We start from the raw sequence: 22,160 nt of genomic DNA, 5'->3' as shown, positions 1-22,160 counted from the left end.
TAAAAATCATTGTACAATATAAATTAAAAAATAATTACAGTAATAGTTATTTTTAAAATAATGTGGCAAAGACATTTTACTATAACTTGCATTGAGTAGATTGTGTGACACAAGAGGATGAATAAAATTAAGGGGCAGGATGTATGCGCTACCCTCTAATCTTCCCCTGGGCTTTCTGAAGACAGGTGCCCGCCCTGTTTGTCTCTCCTCTCCGAGTAGTAACACTGGTCCCACCAGCCCGAGAGGAATTGTCCACACTGAAGCCACCACCATTCACACTCCTTCTTTGCCTCCATGGGTGCAGTGTTATGGAATGAATCTATACAACTTCTGTCTTGTATGGTGCTCAAACTTTTTCCCCTATCACACATACTGCTCCCGCTCATAAAAACATTGCTATGTCCATTAACTCCCTTTACCGTGCCTCATAAGGCTAGCCACACATTGCTCTCAGTGTTTACACTGCAGCATCTGCCAGAACAGATCACTATCAAAAAGCAAGCGAATACCAGTGACTTGATTAAGAAGGGGGAATCCAATCTCCAGTTATCAGTGCACTCTGAAGTACCTGCATTGTTCCAACAGTTATGTGTACACTTTGTGCGGCTTAAGTTTTGCACTAGTGCTTTCTAGCGACTGTAAAGGTGCCTGTCTGGAGCACATTTTGCTTTGGTTAGTCTGAGTGTGGTGTCAGGGACCTGTATACCCCAGGAGCAGGTGTTGGCTGTAGGTCTGCACGCACCACAGGTTTGGGTGGGTTTGAATTGAAAGGGATTCTTGGATGGCAGTGGGCTTTATTGAAGAGCTGTGTCTGACCCCCCTCCCCCCAGAGACTGTCGTCTCTTTATTCTCCTTCCATTGTGCTATTTGCTCTTCTTTTTTCTTCCTTCTTGGTTAGACCTACTAGACCATCTATAACGTCTTTAAAGTGACTTTCAAATTTAAATGAGTAATTTAAAGCAAATTTGTTTTTATGTGTTTTTGAATTTTTATTAATTTAATTTCTGAAAGTAAAGCATTTCTTGAAGAATGTACTTTGGGGTATGTGTATAAACATCTTTAGCTTCCTTCTAGGTTTAGAATTCTCTTAAAATTGTCAGGATCTTAATGCTTTCGTTTGCTTTAAATGAGTCTGAGTAACCCTATATATATTGTGTAACTGGGTGAAATAAATACAGTGGTGGAATCTGAAATGGATGCTGGATGTGAACTAGGAAAACCATGAATAATGTGTGTTCCATTAGATTTTTACAATCATTATAAAGAACAGGACCAGTATGTGTGTCATTTAATTCTGTCCATTTCACAGTATTGTGTGATGATGATGATCTATCTTGCAGGTGTTTTGTTGTGGTCTGATGGTTGTTTATCCTCTGGTTCCAGGTAAAAGACATAATGAAGGACATCATGTCAAACCTGCAACAGACGAACAGTGAGAAGATTCTCCTGAGCTGGGTGCGCCAGTCTACCCGCTCCTACACCCAAGTCAATGTGCTCAACTTCACCACCAGCTGGGTCGATGGACTCGCTTTCAATGCCATCCTCCACCGGTTCCAGTGAGTCGGGAATCCCAGGAGCGGAAAGGGCACGGGGCAGGGGGGTTAAGTGTCAGAGTGGCTCTGAATGTGGGAAATGTCTGTGCGTAATGGTTTGGCTCTGAAATGTACTGTTAAGCTCAGATAAGTTCCCCGCATTGTTTGGTTTTAAAGGGTTTTACATAATGTTACTAAGATTGTGTTACTGGGAATAGGTCAGAGGAACTATTTGCAGATCATCCCCTGACTATTGCTGTGTAAATAACTGGTGTGCCATGTTCACGCTAATCATGCTAATCATGTCACCCATTGTCCTCAGAATAAACCAGACCGTATGAGTCCATTATGAAGAAAGCTTCACACCCTCTTTTCAAGCACATGACAGCTGTACAGTAACCATGTCCTGCAGTTACATGTTTGTGCTTTCCTACAGTGCACTTTTAGAAACCTCTGTAATTGAAAATATTTTATCTAACCATTTTAATGTTTGAAATGCACATTGTCACACACCTTCAGGAAGGAAAATGTTATTTAAAGGGGTATTAAAAGGATTAGTCTGTCTTCCCTGCTCTTTCCTGTTATTTGGTGTTTTAGGGTTGTCAAATTCTAGTAATTATAAGGTTTCCAAGAGCAAACATAACAGGAACGGGATAAGACATAAATGTTTTTTACATGAATTTGGAAACATTGAGAAGTCAATCAGCAAAAGCTTTGCAAAGCTGTGAAAAGTGAAAGAGGCATCTGAGCCTCAAATTCAGAGGGAGGTGGGATTATTTCATGGATTTCCTTGATAAAGTATAGAATTTCTGCAGCCAGAGAAGTGGATAACATACATCCGTCTGGCAGCAGAGAAAGTGGAGAAGTATGTATAGCCCTGCAGTGCTGCTGTTTGACAAACACAGTGATAAATGTATTTATTTGTATTGATGGAAAATGTTGTAAAGTAATATATTAATGTTATAAAGTTTTGGACACTTCTTTTAAAGTAATCTATAAATTCCTTTATTATTATATTTAGCTATGTAGCAAACTTAAAGATAATGTTTTCCTTTGATTTTTTGTGCTGCCTGGTTTGGAAGTTAAGGATGAATTTAACATTTGTTTTGAATGCAAAAGCTATGTTTAAAATATTCCTGAAGAGATTTGCAGCATTAAATTATACTTGTCTGGAAATGTTTAAAATGGTTGACCTTCATGTAATAAAATTACTCAGTCTAGCCAAAAAAAAATCTAAATGCAAACCCAGAAAGGGTTTTTTATTTGACCTGATTGTGAATTTGTACCACAACAATTCCTATTGTCTGTGTTTGCCAGTTTGGTCTTGCAAGCTGAATCTCTCGCCTAAGGCTTTTCTTTGCTCTTTTCCCACCCTCTTTTCTCTCTAAAGAATGGGAAAACCTGCTGGTGCACATTGGTGCATTGTTCCTCTGTGTTCCACGGACCCAGTGGAGTACTGACAGTTGTATTTTCCCGGTCCTGATCTTGGCTGTCATGAACACAGCAAAAGATCTTGAATGTTGTTGTACTGATTTTTCTGTGCGATTTTAACTTGTAAAAAAAATGAAAAGCAAATCAAACAAAACTGAAATGCAAAACCAAAGTACCTTTGTGTATAACACTTTTCCTATCATCTCCCTTTTTGTTGTGTATAGTTCACATGCCAGTCTGTCTGAAATCGATAAATAATCTTAGTATTGTGGTTGCTGTCTCCACACAGGCCAGGTCTGTTTAGCTGGGATAAGGTGCTAGGTCTGACCCCTGTGGAGAGGCTGGAGCATGCCTTCACCATTGCCAAAGAACAGCTGGGCATCGAGAGACTGCTAGATCCTGAAGGTATGTTGGCTATCTGTATGCAGGGCAGACTGACACATGGGGAGCTGCCACCTGCTTCGGGGCGTTTTTGCCCACAGATTGTTGCACTTTGAAATATTGATGCCTCACTACACATTTCAAGAAGTGAAGCAGATGTTCAAGGCCAAAGTCTATTTGCTTAATATGGACAAAGCTACTGAATCTCATTATGAAAAGAAAAATTTAATCTGTTTCTTTTTCTAATCAAATGTCTGTGCAAACTCAAGAAACTTGAATGTAATGGGAAAACATGACTTTTTGCAAGTATTGTTGCTGTTTGCATTAATCTCCTTTCTTGCAAAATATGAATTTGAAGTTAAAACCTCCCTCTCTTAACACCCACCACTGTGTGTTTATTGGCCTTTTACCATAAAATTATTTGGCTGACTGGGTGTGATTTATGTTCTTTTACTTTCTTTAAGGGCACTTATTAGAACTTTGCATCCTTTTGTTTATCCACCTTGTGCAAAAAGGGAGGACTGAAGCATTGGTTTGTTTCTGTTCTGACTACTTTCAGGGGAAAATCCCAGTGAATGTGTTCTTGATTTACGTTCCTGGACTTTCATAATATTCAGGCTGATTGGTTTTCTCCAAAGAACAGCTGATGGGAAAGGTGGTATTTGGCAACACCCTAATTTCCTATCATTTAAAATTTTCATGCAGACGTGGCTGTCCAGCTGCCTGACAAGAAGTCCATCATCATGTATGTGACGTCTCTGTTTGCGGTCCTTCCTAAGCAAGTCACCATGGATGATATTCGGGAAGTGGAGACCCTGCCCCGGAGATACAAAGCAGAATGTGTAGAGGGACAGTTCTGCAGCCAGCAAGTATGTAGACTCTGTGCAACAAATTGGTCTGCAAATCAAACTGCAAAGCAATAAGGGTAATTTTATTTTTCTCAAATGCTGAAGGACACTTGTATCATTAATGTTATAGTTTACAAATAGTGTTACATCTAAATAAATTTCAGTCTATAATAGAGCAAAAAAAGCTCAGCCCTCATTTTTCAGAACAAGGTGGTGTACAGCAGCCGAAGGTGAGGTACTGTACAGTCTTTTGAATGTAACCAGTTGACACTTTAAATGAAATTGATCTAGTTCTGCAGAATTTTCATTCCAAATGATTTCACAGGAGATGGGGCTGAACATTTGTTTTGTGGTATTTGACAATAAAAAACTGGATGAACCAGAGTGCTCAGGGGCAAATTTGGCAACGGACAAGAAAAAAGGGTTCTCCTTTCTTTTTTTATTCTTGTGGTATTTCACAATGAGATAAAGCAGTGTTTCATTGTTGAACATAATGTTGTTTAAAACTAAACTGTCCTTGAGTAAACTTTACACAGGGGGAAGTGCTCAGTAGTAGTTTTTACTTCTAATTCGAAGTTCAATCTGATCTTTTTACAGGTAATACCTGGCAGCTGAAAGTATGTTGGAGATAGGTGCTGTTGTCTGTTTTAGTGACTATTGTGTGTACAAAAAAAGATGTGAATTATGTCTTGAGCAGGGTGCTTGCATGAAGCAGTATTACTTAGCATGGCTGTAAGCAGTGAGGTTTAATTTTAATGTGGCTGGTGAGCAGTGGTTGCCTTCTGCTTGCTATTAAAAAAAAAGTTGAGGATAGCTAGCTCTGCTAATCTTTTGTTGCCGTTTGATATTTCTGGTAAACCTTATAGTAAAAATCTGGAAATTATGTATCGTATAAATAACCTGGAAAGGAGGACATCAGAAGTGTTACATTGTCATTATGAGTTATTTAGACATTGGTGCCCAAGGCAACAAAACTGTGGGCTATGAAATTCTATCCAGATCACTTTACAACAGCAATTCTGTGCATTTAAGCTAACACCCAATTTAACCTCTGAGGAGGGTTTGATTTCTGCCACATGGAATTTCTTTATAAAGAAGTTGCTAGCACTTACACAGGCATGTGCTGATTGAAAATCTTTGCTTGTCTATATGCAATTTTTAGTTGTTGTCCATGGAATGCAGCTTCTGAACAAAGTAAATTGAAATATTTTCAGGAAGTTATCTGGTTTATTCAGATATACGTTTTAGACATGTAAACTGCTGTTGATTCATTCCCTGAAATGCTTTCTCCTGAAGATAACTAATTTTGATTTTTGACAATATTTTGATTAGTTTTGACCTTTTTAATTTTGAGGTTAATGTTCTTTTCTTATTCCATGGAGATGGCAATAAGAAGCTGAATTGAAAACATTGGTTAAATAATTGAAGTACAGTATGTTATTACTCTGAGCTTTTGTCTTGACAATATATTATGTTTTAATTATTGAAAGCTGTAACGTTTAAGGTTTGTTGATCAGGATAGGTTCTTAACTCTAAACTTTTCACAAGTAAAAAATTTTAAGTAGTAATCTAAGACTTTAAATGTATTATTTTTATTTTAATTAACTATAAAATTGTAGTCAATCCAAAGTTTTCTATTTTGAGTTACTTGGTGTCATTTGCAAAATAAGGAAACTCACTAATTATATGGATTCCACAATTGTCTTCTATATTAGAAACTAATACCAAATGAATTCTATGATATTGAGCTGTTATTAACAATGACGATGTCATGAGATACTTTCAGCAGAGACCCTTACCTTAATTGGAAGAAACAGTAGTTCTGGAAAGAACAGAGGATAATTGAATTGGTGTAGAAAATCTATTTGCCATTTTGTGTGTTTTAAATTGTTTTTTGGCCCATTAAACTGCATGTATATCTATACCTTAATGACACATCAGTAAGTTATGCACTACAATCCAATACAAAAGGAATAAAAATATTTTCTGCTTTATTTTTCCGCAGTCAACATGAGATGTTTTTCTCTTGGAGTTTATTTGCAGTACAGTCATAGAAGTTCTTAAGTTTGTAGATCCGTCCCCCCTGGAATGCTCTCCATTATGTCACGACTGCCCGCAGTTGTGCCTGGCTTTTGGATGTCATTAAGTAGTATGTGTTGGCTAATGCAATAAGATAAGCATGCAGTATGTAAACCCAGAGAGGAAAGGTATCTCCTCTGTTGGATTCCTGTAGTCTGGATCTGATGTCTTGGTGATGTTATTACATATGTAATAAAGCAAGGCCTTCACTGCTGGCTTCTGGCAGGTATAACAGGCTTCTCAACAATTAATGAATCATTCTTTAAAATATATTTCTTAATGTTGAATCAGAGGTTTTACACACCCAGCTGTAACATGCTGTGGATGAATGCAGCAATTTGGAATTAAGCAGCTGGTTGTGGAATAGATTAGCTAAGTGTGTACTGAGCTAGTCAGATTCCCTTGACTTTTGAGTTTTCTTTTTTGCTGTATTTACAGGGTGTGAATTCATATTTCCATGTCACTTCTCTTAAGTTCTTTCTGCAAAGGGCATTCTTGATTTGTGAAATGCATGGTGGATGTAGAAATTCTCAGAGTTATGTGAAATGATCTGTTAGATAAGTATTTATTTTACTCTTATCGTGAAAGGCAGTTAGCTGAGGCTGCGGTCACGGCTTTGAGAATTTAAATGCCAATCACATGCCTCATGCTGGGTGGTGCTCTCTGGACTGGTGTGGCTTCATTTCCTGGCACTCTTCCATTTTTGTAAACAGCTAAGGAATGGCTAAATCCAAAACTATGTGACAAGGCTGCATAGTAGATGTACACTTTCATTGTCACCAGGATTTTAAAACTTCCTAGTCCAGAATGTTCAAATTTGTATGATACTGAATGAATGTACAGAATTCATTTTGAATGTATTAACCATGAGATAAAAATCTTCACAAACCATATACTGTCACAAGATTCCTATTGATCCCTGTTCCCCCTTGGGAAAGGTCATAAAAATGTAGCCATGTAGAATTTTAAATTTGGCATTTTGCAGGCTTATAGATGAACCAGAAAGTTTGCAAGCACAGGTTTACCTTAAGTTACTGCGAGGGAATTTTTGTAAATTACAAGCCGTCAGGTTCATTCACTGGAAAACACCAAGTTTGAGTCTGGGTCTTGAGATGTTATTTTTATTATGCTGTTAGGTAACTCATATGGGTGACTTTGTGAATTACAATCTCTCATCTTAGTGGTTTCTTTTTTACTAAATACATGAAATACCAGTATCCATTTGTAAGTCTTGGTTTTTAAAAATTGCTTGAAGTGAAACTGAAATTATATTTTACTGATGTAAATGGATTATTCATTCACCACATGAAACACATTCTTTTTTGCCTTCTGTCTGACACTACTCTCCCTGATTAAGCACAGTTTCTAAACAGACAGGAATGCCACATGCATGCTTCCTTGTTCCCAAACTCTTCAACACTTCCGGGTGTCAACTAGTGCTGCTGTGTTGTCGTGCAGAGTCCCGCCCTGGAAGAGGAGACCTCCAGCTCGCGTGCAGAGACCCCCAGCACGGTGACCGAGATGGAGGTGGACCTCAACAGCTACCAGGTCGCCCTGGAGGAGGTGCTGACCTGGCTGCTGTCTGCAGAGGACACCCTCCACATGCAGGATGATATCTCGGACGACGTGGAGGAAGTGAAGGGCCAGTTCCACACCCATGAGGTATGCAAGAATGAGCTGCTGGGGTGGATTCATGTTTTTGAACTGCCTGTGCTGTATCACCTCTCCAATTCCTGTGAGTTTAAGAACTTGGTTATTTCAGATATATGGAATCAAGTTATAGGACTTGATGGTTCCTTTTTCGCCATATTTAATGTATTTCATCTTTATACTAAGGACATTAAAAAATCAGAATTTTTCAGTATCAGTATTAAGTTAAGAAATATATTATCCAATATATTGAGAGTTCCTAATAAACCACAATATTTGGCATTGCATTAAGGCAGGACATGATAGACAGATGATCATTCTTCAAAGAAGAAGTAAATTATTTCGAGCAATTTACAAAAACAAGGTTATACACTTCAAACCATTTGCACCATTTCTGTCTCAGTGTTTATGATCAGTATAGGTGTATTTTGTCTTGGCCTTTCCTAGTACTGTTATTTCATTTTGAAATAATATGCTGAGCTTTTCCCTTTCCCTAATCCCTTCTTTATTAGCTAAACTAGTTTATTATAGCATCGCTGGAGGAGCATATCTGTTTTATGGGGCAGGAGTTTTGATGAGGATTACAGCCAGTTTAATTTAGACTTCAAGTGCTGCAGAAGGCCGTATGCTTGCCTTTAACCCCAAGAGAAGAAGCTTACAACATGTTAGGAATTTAAGGAATTAGATGTAAAAGGTTTTGATTAAATAGGTTAAGTACTTATTTGTTTGAACTACCCCTGAGGAGATCTGCTGACTGCAATGAACAGAACCTCTATGAGACGATTGACATAAAGAGCAGTGTTTCAGTAGAAGGGTATTAAATGCCAAAAAATTATGCTGTCAGATATGAGAAAAAATTGAAAGCATTTTTCAGGAGGACAGGCCTTAAGCTTATTGCTAATAAAATAATTACTTATTGATACTTATTTCACAAATTACTAGAAAGATGAAAGGTACATTAGTGAAATACTTATCAGCTCGGGACCTTTTTTTCTTCTTAGTGTGTCTGGAAAGGATTTCAGACATGCAAACATTTTCTGTTTTATGGATGGTACTTACTGTGTTATTGCATAATAAGCTATATTTGAACATACAACAGAAATAATTGTGATTATTATGTTTTGTCAGTTAACAGTTAGCTTTTAACCAAGATTGAGGTATGAAGTATAGGAAGAATTTCTTAAAATAATATTCAAGGGAAAGAAATCTTAGAGGAGATTTAAGGTAAAATACACCTGTTTTACCTTAAATTATAAAGAAATTACAGCTAGCATGCAGTTGTAACAAGTTTTAATTCAAACATCTATTAAACAGAAAGCTTTACAGTATAAAACCTAAAATATACTGTATACTTCCCTAAAGGTTCCTATCACATTTAACATTTTCATTAATAGTTAATTTGATTGTCAAAGTGCCACTAAGCAAAAAAAATCTATAATAATAATAATAATAATAATAATAATAATAATAATAATAATAATAATAATAGTTTACTCTCATTTAGCGCTTTTCTGGACACTCCACTCAAAGCGCTTTACAGGTAATGGGGACTCCCCTCCACCACCACCAATGTGCAGCATCCACCTGGATAGAAACAACAGAGCAAAACCAATACTTGAGCTTTAATCCTACAATCAGCTTGCTAAATTGAATTGAGTTACATAAATATATTTAAAGTGAACCACTTTTTTAATGCATGTAGCAAATCCAGACTTCTAAGGTGATGTAGCGTTGGGTGTCTGTAGGATAGGCATAGAGGACTGGCTTTGTGTTGTTTGGGTTTGTAGTGTGTGTGCGCTCATGCCTGCTGTGTGTCCTGCCAGGCCTTCATGATGGAGCTGACCTCGCACCAGAGCAGCGTGGGCAATGTACTGCAGGCTGGAAACCAGCTCATCGCCCAGGGCAACTTGACCGAGGAGGAGGAGAATGAGATCCGCGAACAGATGAGCCTCCTCAACTCGCGGTGGGAGTGTCTGCGAGTGGCCAGCATGGACCGGCAGGCCAGGTGGGCTCCCCGGCTTTTAGGATGTCAAGCCCGTGCTCAATGGGTTGGGATAAAGACATTTGAAATATGTCCCACACTGACAAAGCGTTATTTTCAGTTGAAAGTAACTAGACTTTTTCAAATATGCTAGTTACTCATTGCAGTTTTATGTAAATGAATTTATAGTGTATGTTGATTAACTGAAATTAGGAAGCTATTTACAGGCCTAGGACACCTGGAGGAGGCTTTGACACAGCTGGTAAGTAAGCCATGACACAGTGGAAGTCCATTAATCATTTTCTAGGTTTCATTGAGAATTTCTCACAGAAGCGTCAACTATGTTGCACATTATTTATTTTGCATACCATCACATTTTTATTCTCAGTACTAAAATAGTTTGGTTGGCTACTGGATCCAAATATGTTCAATGGGCCTCTCATTTGTGGCTTTTCTGAATAAATAACAGTAATAAAATGTTCTTGATTTTATTTTATTAGTTTTTCTCTTGTTTTTCTTTTGAGTACTGGTACCTCATGATAAGTGCTTTTGCCTTTTTTCCAGTGTTCTATAGCGCTGCTATTTATCTTTTTGCAGATGCGTGCGTCTTTTTGCAAGTATTCATCCTTTTTAAAAAGAGTTGGGGAAGCCTATGAAACCCAATTTATCTAATTCTCTGAAAATTAAGTCAAATTAAAGTATAGAATTAGGCTGATAATTGTTAAAAAGTCACTACACATCAGCACCACAGTGCCATGATATCACCTTTCAGGGTTTGGGGCTAAATACTAGTTTGGTTATTTACATTGAAGATAAATGGAAATGTGAAAATGAATTTAAAAAATTTGTCACTTAGACTCTATTTTTCTGTTTGAGTGGCCCTGACATCACAGATGAAATGCCTTAACGTTCGTAGTGCCTCACTGAGGGATGTCCTCTTGTAACTTTACATCACACTGATGTTTGTGTGCAACATTTTCCTTCCTCTAGGCTTCACGAGGTTTTGATGGAGTTACAGCAGCAGCAGTTGCAGCAGCTTTCGGATTGGTTGACACAAACAGAAGGACGAATTCGCAAGATGGAATCTGACGTGGCTGGAGACTTGGAAGGCTATAAGAAGCAGATTGAGCAACATAAAGTAAGACTTGGGATTCCTTATCCTTTATTCATAGTGATTTGGTGGTGGAAATCATAACATTTTGTTTGAGCCACTTCATCTATGGCTCAGTAGCTCACTGGTAGTAAAGTAGTAAGTGTAATGATGGATACACAAGATTCTGACTGGACTGGAGGTTTTGATCGTTAGTAAGGAATTGAGGGTTGTCCTGCTGAAATGTCTTGGAGAGTCGGAACTTCAGTAAAAGTACCCCAGTCAGTTCACCTTTTTGGCAATTATTTTGTATTGTAACGAGTTCACATCATAATGGTAGTCTTTTGGTAGTGATTTGCAGTTTCAACACACAATATGTAATTTTAACCTCTCCAAATGCAGTTGTAATATACTCTTTGGACAAATAATTAGTGTTTATTAAAATTCCAAAATATTGGAACCAAATATTAATTAAATTAATTATATATATGATTTTGTTCAAACTTTTTCAATATATAATATATAATATATATACCCTATTCTATAGTTAACACAGACATATATTTTAGTTAGCTGGTCACTGTATATATATGTATAAAAAGAAATCAACATGTTTACAAATTCATCTCATAAACATGTACATATATAGAAAAACAGAGATGCAACATAAGAAGGTGCAAAGTCTAGATTAAACATTTTAGATTTAACCACTTAAACTAAGCTATTAAAGGGACTGAATTATGTTTTGATAGTAGCACATGGAGGTGACTGTTAAATTGGTTAAACAAAAAATATTGTTTCGAAAATCTATTTCTCCACTAATTGCTCTACATCATCTCTGTACATGTTAGCATTATACTGTGTATTCAGGGTGATTGCAGAGAATGGTTCAGTGGTCAGGAAACAGAAGCTTTTCTTTGTTTGTCCTGTAGAGGAGCAAGAGCTCCTTTTTTCTGTACAAGGGTCTATTATTCCAAGAGGCACTAGAAAGTGGAACACCATTCCTTTTTAAAAATGAACCTGAACATGGAGGATGTAGTCCTGGTCTTGATTTTTTGTACCTTTGAACTGTGGATTGATGTAGCTCTTTTCTTTTAGTTGTTAAAATAAAAATGTTCTAACCATTTGTACTTTGTGCGATATTTCATTGTATTACATGTATTTTAGCAGTATGGAAGTAAAAATATTTCCTTTTTCCTATTTTCTGTGGAGTCTGGTTTTCTTGTCTGGAGTTCCTGTGGAATAGGATTTCCAGAAATCAACTGCTGAGTCACATCTTCCAAAAGAGATTGTGACTTCAGTGAGATGTACAGTCTTGTTCCTTTGATTCCAGAAAGCGGTGTTAATATGTGTATTTGATGCAGGCACTACAGAACGATCTGGAAACGGAGCAGGTGAAGGTGAACTCTTTGACCCACATGGTGGTGGTTGTGGATGAGAACAGTGGAGAGTGTGCCACCGCAGCACTGGAAGACCAGCTGCAGGTAAAAGAGCAGCCTGTAAATGTGTATTAGAAACGAAACACACTATAGTGAGGTGTGCGGGTGAACCATAAAATAAAAAAACGGGAGATTAGGTGTTTTGAGAACCCCATAGAAAGTTACTTTGTTAGAGTAATTTCCTGGGAAAGCTTTTAATATATTAAAGTAAGCATTACAGGCTAAACTCAGTGGTCTAGAAAATAGTGCAAAATCATGTCCATCATCTGAAGCAGTGGCTGGTTATGGCTGTTGGAGCTGCTGTCTCGCAGCTCTTTGGTCCTGTCTAGCCTGTGGTGCCTTCTGTGTGGAGTTCTATAATTCTGTGGGCTTTATGCAGGTACGTTGGTTTCCTTCCTCGTTCTGAAGGCATGTTAATTAATTTAATTGGTGTCTCCAGATTATCCACTTGTGCATTGCGTTTGTGCAGTGTGATGGACTGGCATGCTGTCCAGGGTGTAGTCCTGGCTTGTGCCTTTTGTTTGTGGGTTAGGCTCTGGCTCATTGTATTATTGTGTAATAGAGGGGTGGAAGGGTGTATACATTCTACATTTTAGGTCAAATCATCATAAGTCAAGAATAATTAGTAGAATTGTGTGAGGAAACATATTTAGACCCTAACGTATTAGTTATTACATTTTTTTAATTTAAGAAATTATTACAAAAAAGTGATTTTTTAAAAAACGGGTTAGTTTCTTTAATAGAAATTTTTGTGCCAGTTTGGTTATATTATTTTATCTGTAAGATGTGATGCACTGTAGTGTGTTGGGTAGGTGCAGGTGTCCTAGGCTTGGGAGGTGCCAGTACTGATCTAATGAGTTTGCTGTTGCAGTCACTGGGTGAGCGGTGGGCAGCTGTCTGCCGCTGGACAGAGGAGAGGTGGCACAAACTGCAGGACATCTTCTCCGTGTGGCAGCAGCTGGTGCAGGACCAGGTGAGTCCTTTCTGTGTAATAGCCCTTCAGCGTAGCCGGGTTGTCTGTGTGACCCGCATTTTTTTATTTACAGTACATAGTGCTTCCAGGTAATTGGTCTTAATGTTTACAGGCAGAGTGGCTGTGAAGACAGGTAATTAAAGGAGCTAAAGGGGAAACCAGTCTTTACCTTGGTTTAGGTCATTTTGTCATCTTGGTTTCTTGATGACTGCTTTTCAGCGATTGTGTGAACCATCAGGTTCTTCCTGGTCTCATTGAGAAGTGCGGTTTGTTTGCGAAATTTAAAACATAAATGTTCGGAGAGTTGTTTTTACATGGCCCTTATTTTCTGAACTTGTAAAGGTGGTTTCACAGGCAAAATCTAGGATTTAATTTTCTAGTTAGTTTGGATCAGGCACACAAAAAATGTTTATTGGGCCTTATGAAACCAGTGTTAAAATTTTGTAAAAGACATACAGGTATGAAAAATTCTAAACTCAAGTTTTATATAAGAGCTTCCTGGTGATAAAATATAGATACTTTGTACTTTTTTCTTTAATTAATACTGTATATACACTCTTAAAAGTGACAATAAATGTGCTTTTTTCAGTGTTTGTTCAAAGCTTGGCTGACTGAGAAAGAAGAAGCTTTGAATCAAGTTCAAACCTGCAACTTTAAGGACCCTAATGAAATTAACATGAATGTTCGGAGATTAGCAGTAAGTGCTTTTCATTCTCAGTGCTACATGATGCTCGCCTTAAAAGTGCACATAGCTTACATAAGTGGTACTTTTTATGGGGAATGTTGAGCATTTCTGATTTATAATTGATCATCTTAATATTCCACCCATTTACCACATGTATTTTTAAAGTTATTTAAAATAACTCTCTCTAGTCACCACAGTTCCCTGTAACATTTCTTAACTAAGCACCCTGTCCTTTTACAGCACAGAAAACCAACTGATAAGATCTCTCCCTGTGCATTTTATCTTAGTCTTCATTCTTATCCAAACAAAGCCAATCTATTTTATAGTTTCATGCCCAAATGGATGCTCTCCAGGTTTGTCTGCAGTATGCTTGGAATGTGGTTTGACTTTTAGATCTTGAAGGAAGACATGGAGATGAAGCGACAGACACTGGACCACCTCAGTGACGCAGGGCAGGATGTCATCCAGCTGATCGGCAGCCCAGAAGCCTCCCGCAAGATTGACAGTGATGTGGAGGAGCTGACGCAAAGATGGGACAACCTTGTTCAGAAACTGGAAGACTGCTCCAATCAGGTGCCCACTTTCGATTGGATTTGCACCTTTGTGTCCCTGGTGTGGTCATTATTTTCCATTTATTTTTTTAAGCGTGAAGGCCAGAGAATGCTTGAATATTTGATGGCAACACATTCCTTATGCGTAGCTTTCTTGGATGATTTCTTCCTTATGCTATCTTGTAGTACTCTGATTGTTAGACCATAAATCAGTAGTGGGCCTGAAGTGATTTTATTGTTTTTAATCTGTAAGGTTTTTTTCAAACACCTTATGGTGAGGGATACTGTAGTAGAGGGTGGTATTATTAATGTTCAAACTGAGTACTTATATAATGTATCTTTGCTGAAGACAGAAATACTGTACTACTAAGTGTATTCAGCTTGACATAATTTTTTAGTTACTGTAACTACTAAAGTTATGTTGCTAATATCTCGTGTCTTGTACATTACATTTAGTTGCCTTGTTTTAAAGCTGTTATTTTTTTTTGCAAGGTGACTGAGTCGGTGTCAAAGTCAGGAATGTCCCAGGTTCAGGAGAAGGTTGTCATAGAGACGGTCACCCTGACAGAAGAAGTGTCAGTGAAACAATCCAAGCAAGAGCTTCCGCCTCCTCCTCCTCCCAAGAAACGGCATGTGGATGTGGAAGCGAAGATGCTGTAAGGAAACTTCAGTGCTAGTAGAAATCTTCCAAGTTACCAATCTTCCAAACTCTTAAGTGCCAAATCACACTCCTATCTTTCTGCCATTTGCTCTATTTTCCCATTTCCAGAAGTTCAGGGCTTTAAAGATTTTTAATACCACGGCATGCCTGTTGCTTAAACAAGTTGTTCGGGACCAGTGTTTTTATAACAGGTGAATATGTAATTCTGCATATCGTAATGCAGCCATGTATGTCTTTTGAGATGCAGGTATTTTAATTTAATTGTTGTTTTACAGTAATATCATAAACCAGACAATGTTTTTATCCAGGATTGATGGTGAATTTGTGGAGATTCTGAATTGGATTGCAAAATGGAAAGCTTCCATTCAAGACTTCAGTTTCAAAGACTACGAGAAGATGATGGACACTTCTGGCATTAAAGAAAAACTGAAGGTAAAGGAGTAACGATGTTACTGTCATAATCCAAGTGCAGTGGGCATAGTGATAACTTTTTGATGTTTAATGAGATTTGCTATCATCACTGTGAATATACTATTGTTTAGAAAGTGAGAAATCTCCCCATTTTGAAAGGTGGTTCGGTCAGTGAATGGTGCTCTTCCTTTGTAGTCTCTGGAAGCTGAACAGCCACAAAAGCAGCTGAAGGTGCAGGAGGTGCTGCAGTCTGGGCAGGACATGCTTGAGCAAATGGAGAAAGGTAGGACCGCTGTCCAGGGAAGAACAAGCCAACTTGCCATTATATGCTCCGTCTTATCAATCTGCAGTCCAGCATCTGCTTAAATTCTCTTTCGAACGTTACACAAGCTGAGAAACTGGAAATAACTGAGAAATGTGAGTGCCATATAGATCATGCTTTTTTTCCACAAGTCATCTGTGTTCCCCAAGTAATGTATCACTTGTGATGACTGCCCTCAAAAAGGCAGTGTGAGCAAACAGGAAGGCTTGCTACAATTGTTGTAATATTTCACTAGTGCGACATCTTCAGAATGATGAGACAAGATAAAGGGATGCAAAGTGGATCTTATTTGAGATGTTAGCAGTGGGCAAGGAAGTCCAAGGGATTGAGTCCTTTAGACATTACTTTCTAACCCTGATACACAGAGAAGTCATGTGAAGTGTGCTGTAGGACCAAAGCAGGATTTTGTTGGAATTTGGATTTCAGTGAAAACTTTGATGCTGTCTGCCTTTTTTAATGTACTGTAAAGTGCTTTGTAATAATTTAAATAGAGTTAGAAAGATTATATGTGGGAAGTATGTTTTAATAGAAGTTATAAGTACTGCCGATTAAGTACCAGTGTCTATTTCTGATCTAGGTTTTGTATTTGGTGCCTGATTGAGGTCCAGTACATCTGCCACCCTCACATACGAGTGTGCTGTGTGCTGTTTAGTTCAATATGGCACTGTTGCCAGAACAGTTCTTTGTTTTTCTGTTGTGTGTAGAGACATCTCTGTGCATATAAAATATGAAATATTGTTCTGTGTATTTTTTATTTTCCACTACGGGCCCACATTTTTCTTACAGAGGAGAGAGAAATGTATGTTGAGGAGTACTAAGTTTCATAGCTGTACAAACACGTATGAACTATGGGATTTATGTTTGTGAAGTAAATAGTAAAATTGCAATTGGAAATTCTGAGTGGCTCAGCTAGTGAAAGTCATTGTAAGCTGTGTGTTGTTTGTTACAGGTGCAGTGTCCTCAAATACATTTTTGATTGATTTGTTTTGCATAAAAATTAAAGTATTCTTTAGAAATAAGCTGTTTTTTGCAAAATGTATGTTAATATAATGCTGTCCAACAATGAAATGGTAACAAAAACATTGTATTGTAGAATGATTTATGGAGAGAATAATGTTTTTGCATTTACAGTACTTGTCAATACTTGTATATTGTAACTGATATTGTAACTAGAACAGCACAGAGCAAAGTCATATATTTAATAATTAAATGCATTTCATTGTATTTATGCTCCTGTAGTTCATATTTTATAAATCCTCCTCCAGCAGGGATTGCACTGTTTTTTTTTCCTCTTTCATTTGAAGTATTGATAAACGTAGATGGCACTGTATATAGCACATTAACATAGCTAGACTGCATATAATTTAAGTAAAAAAAACTTTGGGCTTCAAGCTTTTATTACCGCTAATTTTGTAGGTGACACAAAGAAAGCTTAGTGATACTTGATTGGAAAAACAAACTAAACACAATGAACAATAATAGCTCTATAATATTAATCAAAGGTCAGTGCATTTTGACTTGATTTGTTACTTTATTTAAGGGAAAATAATGTTCTGAATGAACATAGAGTGTGATTGTTTATGTCTGGCTGTAGGAGATGTAATTGTGGCCTCTACCACTGACCACCTGGTCTGCTTTGTACAGAGGGCCTGTCGGTGGAGGAGGTGAGAAACAGTCTTGATAAGGTTTCGTCAGAATGGGAGGATGGCAGCAGACAGTTGGAGCAGTTGAAACAGAAGGTGGAACACCAAGAAAAGATTTCATCCTTTTACAAAGAGCTGGGGGAGCTGGAGCAGGCTCTGACAGTCAGTGAAGAATGGCTGAGGGGCACTCCTGCTGTGAGTGATGAAGAGAAGACCCTGCAAACATTGAAAACAGCCTGCGAGGTCAGTGTGCTCTTGAAATACTTTTCTTTGTTTAGCCTGCTCCACAAATTCACTTGTTTTTTCATTTGAAGAACTGTATTTTGCAAGTAAAGTCCATGATGTTGGAATTTTAGAGATTGAAGAGGTAGACAGTAAATATAACTAGTAAGTGATAATATTGTCAGAACAATGATGTTAGATATTGAAATACTGTTTTATAAATTCACAAATGTTTTATACTGGACATGTCCATCATCACATATCGCTGGTTTGAATGATTAAAGGTCCCGTATTGTAAGTGTATACAGTTAGATTGTTTAATTAGTACTTAGGAAAGAAACTAAATTAATTGTTGTTTTAGGAGCTAGAAAAAGATATTTTAAAGGTGGGAAGTATTAGAAGTGTCTGTTGCTTGTTGCCTTAGGTCGAACTCTCACAGCTGGCAGGACTGAGCCCGCAGTTAGAGCACTTGGCCAGCGTGGCGGCAGCTCTGGGTAAAGAGCCCTCATCTCCAGGTTTCATCCAGGATGACTTCAGAGCTCTCCCTGCACACTACAGCGCAGTGCTGAGGGACCTGCGGGCCAGACAGCAGGACTTCAGCACAGGTAGGGAGCAAGCATGCAGGACTGCCATGATATACCACATGCACAGTCCAACATCATAACATCAGGAGGCCACTGGAGGGGGAGGCTCCGAATGCCATAATAGTGCTCAGATATTACAGTGAAAAAAGGTACTCACTGAAAGTAGCCTTCATTTTGTTCATCTCATCTGTAAGGTCCTCTTAATTATTGAAGATTACTATTCGTATTGATGCTTGCCTTCAGAAATGTTTTGCCCGAAGGATGTGACTTAACCATTGATACCTTACACAGCGCCTTTGGAAATTTTTCACTTTGGATTTTTTTTATAATTTATTAAGCAAATTCAAAAATATTTTTAGATGGGATTTTTTTGTCATTGATCAGTACAGCTTACTTTATGATGTCGAAGTGGAATGCACATTCTCGAATGTTTTTACTTAATATTGAAAAGCAAACACTGAAATGCCTTGATCTGATATACTGATGAAGTATTTACCCCCTTTGCTATGATATTTCAGTCTGAGCCCAAGTCCATCTAATTTCCTTGTGAGATCACTTTAAAATTTGAGTTGTGTCCAGCTGTGGTCAGTTAAATTGGTTGACATGATTTCAAGTGATTGGTACAGAAACTGTACCATGAAGACCAGGGATTTATCTGTACAACTAGAATATTGAGGGGACATAGATCTGAGAAGGGGTATAAATACATATCTACGCATCTATCGTGTTGAAACTTCTCAGGCTCACTGTCAGGTCCATCATTAAGAAATGGAAAGAATACAGAAGCACCCAGGCTCTTCCCAGAGATGGTTGTCCTCTCAAACTGAGCAAACAGCCAAGAAGGAACTTGGTCAGAGAAGTGATCAGGAACCCAATGATCACCTTTATGGAACCACAGAAGTCTCAGATGGGAGAACAACAATCGGAGAGGACAACAATCTCAAATACCACACAAATTTAGTCTCTGTGGGACTGGCCAGATGGATTAAAGATCCAATAAAGATGTAAAAATGTTTGGCACTTTTACTTGTGAAAAAAAGATTGCACTTTCTGTAATGGAATTTATGAGTCTAAATCTGAAAAGATCATGTTTTTTAGCCTTATAAGGAAAATACATGCGCTCTTTCCCTGGAGGTTTTTTTTATAACATTATAAAGCTGGGTCGTTGGCACATCTCCAGTAAAAACCACACCTCTTTCATACAAATGTTACTCATTGCTCTAATCATATTTTTGATCTAGTCTGAAACTTTTTAAGAGGATATTAAACCACTTCACTTGGCAGTCCAGTAAATGATCTGAATCAAAAATAGAACTTTGACAATGTGTGCTTACAAGAAATAATTTGCAGATGTCATTGTTATTGATTGATTAATGATTCCCAGTTCATTCAGCTGCTATGTCCTGTGTCTGCATTGTGTTGACATTTGTGTGCTCTTATTTCTTTTTATTGGGGGAGACATGTCATGTAACAGTCCTTGGAAGCATTCCAATTTTTGTTTTTCCTCTTTTGCTGTTAAGTAACCTTGGATTTAATCTCAGAAAAGCTGTCTTGAGGGTATTAGATCTGTGTTCAGCAGGGGGAATGCTGCCAGTGGTTAACTGTTGAATTCAGCAGTATTGGCCTGTTTGTTAGCAAAATTATAGAATCATTTAATTACTGTTTTCTGTGGCCCACCAGCTGTTTAAGTATTAGATGGAGTATTTTTTATTAGGGCAGCATATTTCAGTTAAGAAAAGGGGATGACAATTCTTTTTTTTCCCAATTTATGAACATTTTTGTGCACTGTAAGTAGTCATTTATTACAGTTTTTGTGTCAGCTGACAAATTTGCCTTCCCTTTTCTCCAGTAAAATGCCGTGCTAACATTCACAAAATAATTCTATTTCTTCAGATATGTTGCTTCATGCTAAGTTTGCACCTTTGGCTTCTTTCTGTTAGTGAGAAGCATGTATTCTTGAATAAAAAGCTTAAACATAATATCACATAATATCATGTTGAGGTATTTTACTCTATAGGAACACGGTAAAAGGAGAATGTTTCTTAATTCTAGTAGCATTCAAATGCATTCCTAGAGACACTGGTGTTACTGAGAGAGCTTTATCTTTTCTGTCTGGACTTGGGATTTTATCACTGGACTCTTCAAGTTATTATTAAAGTAGGAAAAAAGGAAAATATATATACAGTACTTTATATACTTTTAGGTATTAATTTCTGGTTTAGTCCTGTTTTACCTTTTAAGTTTAATGTTGAACTTCAAAGTAGTATTAGTGTGTTTAAGAGGCTAAAACTTAAAGTCCTTTTTGGCTGTCTTTTAACATAAATACATAAATGTACTACATATATTGTTTTGTTTGTTGTACTCCTAAAATTTCCATTTACCTTTTATTGTATTCATGTATTAAAGGAGGATCTGGACTGCTTTGAGTTTTCTTAAATTACAAAATCCCTTATTCCTGTGTGCACAAAAGCCATTGCAGAGCAGCTGCTTTGCCCTCTAGTGTTTCATTGTAGTACTGAAGCACTCCTCCGATATCCTTGCTGAATTGTGAATTTTGGATGTTCAAGAAGTTGATAGATGTAGCTGTATTAGCCTGATTGGAGAACATTTGTATAAGAAAGTGCATTAGGAATCTGTGGTCTTATGATTTTAGTATGATTTTATGGAAGTCTTCTTAGCTGATTGACTGGTATCCTTAATGATGTGATCTGGTGATTTGTATGAAATAACTCAATGATTAAAATTGGCGAGCCCCTTCTTCTGTCGATGATTCCATTCAACCTGTAAGTCATAAAACGCATCCCTTTAGGCCTGCGCTGGTAGGCTGAGTTCTTCTTGGGATTTTGCATACTTCTTTAAAATTGTTAATATTAAGGAAAGAGATGTTTTTATATTACATAATGATGGTGGTGGTTCCCACGGCTGTATGAATATTGAATATTGTGTATGTATCAAGCCTCTGCCACCCTTGTTTTTTTCGACAGCTGATTTGTGCTTTTCTGTATTTGTTTAAAGCTCTGAATAGCCTCCTCTCCCGGGAGCATCAGGATGCCATGAAGAGCCTATCAGACCTGCTAGATGAGGCTGAGACTAAGCTCAGCACATCCCGGAGGGAGGTGGTGAATGCAGAAACCGCTGAGGACGCCTTGAAAAATGTAGAGGCAAGTGTTGAGGAAAAATGAAAACTTTGTTTCTTTAGTTTCTCTGAATATTATTTTTGTATATTTCTGTGTTCTGCTTTAATGCCTTTGTACTTTGTACTAACCAATCCTGTTTAAATAAAAATGCATCTCAGTTATTTGTAGTCTTCTCACCTGTTAGATAATGATAAGTTTGGGGTTTGTTTGGTCATTCTTCCTCAGCTGTTTGCACAGCGATAGTTTCATCAGCTGCTTCCTTGTTCATTTGCTGGGCATGTAGCTGATGGCAGTAGAGCGTTTCACATGATCTTGCCAGCAGTGTGCCTCGGCATGTTGCTCTGAGCCATCACAACGGCTGTATTCTTACACCCCCTAATGTATCACATTCAGCTGATATCAGGTGTGAATGGAGAAGCCGTGACAGAGAAGGCATGCTTTTGTTTGGAAATGTAGGTCAGCCGTGCAGCTGATTATCAGAAAAGACTGATCAAGAGTAGAGCCAAAAGACGTAGCTCACATTCTGGGCTCAGGTCCCAG

General features: G+C 37.7%; 1 protein-coding gene across 8 annotated transcripts in view; it reads left to right on the top strand.

Moving 5' to 3' along the window:
- Positions 1-22,160, top strand: part of utrn (utrophin) — a 310,852-nt gene that overhangs the window by 41,473 nt on the left and 247,219 nt on the right. For all 8 annotated transcript variants that reach the window (XM_088625185.1, XM_088625187.1, XM_088625188.1 and 5 more), the window contains 16 exons: positions 1,384-1,556; positions 3,253-3,368; positions 4,050-4,213; positions 7,730-7,933; positions 9,745-9,926; positions 10,893-11,040; positions 12,357-12,476; positions 13,303-13,404; positions 13,994-14,101; positions 14,483-14,662; positions 15,133-15,296; positions 15,610-15,733; positions 15,908-15,995; positions 17,679-17,920; positions 18,324-18,504; positions 21,499-21,644. In XM_088625185.1, the coding sequence (XP_088481311.1) occupies positions 1,384-1,556; positions 3,253-3,368; positions 4,050-4,213; positions 7,730-7,933; positions 9,745-9,926; positions 10,893-11,040; positions 12,357-12,476; positions 13,303-13,404; positions 13,994-14,101; positions 14,483-14,662; positions 15,133-15,296; positions 15,610-15,733; positions 15,908-15,995; positions 17,679-17,920; positions 18,324-18,504; positions 21,499-21,644 (2,442 nt within the window). The remainder of the gene's footprint in view (positions 1-1,383; positions 1,557-3,252; positions 3,369-4,049; positions 4,214-7,729; positions 7,934-9,744; positions 9,927-10,892; positions 11,041-12,356; positions 12,477-13,302; positions 13,405-13,993; positions 14,102-14,482; positions 14,663-15,132; positions 15,297-15,609; positions 15,734-15,907; positions 15,996-17,678; positions 17,921-18,323; positions 18,505-21,498; positions 21,645-22,160) is intronic.

Source organism: Lepisosteus platostomus, chromosome 3, assembly GCF_059453375.1.
Source record: "Lepisosteus platostomus isolate fLepPlt1 chromosome 3, fLepPlt1.hap1, whole genome shotgun sequence".
Taxonomy (NCBI): domain Eukaryota; kingdom Metazoa; phylum Chordata; class Actinopteri; order Semionotiformes; family Lepisosteidae; genus Lepisosteus; species Lepisosteus platostomus.
Note: the sequence above shows the minus strand (reverse complement) of the source record. Positions and strands in the feature narration are given on the sequence as shown.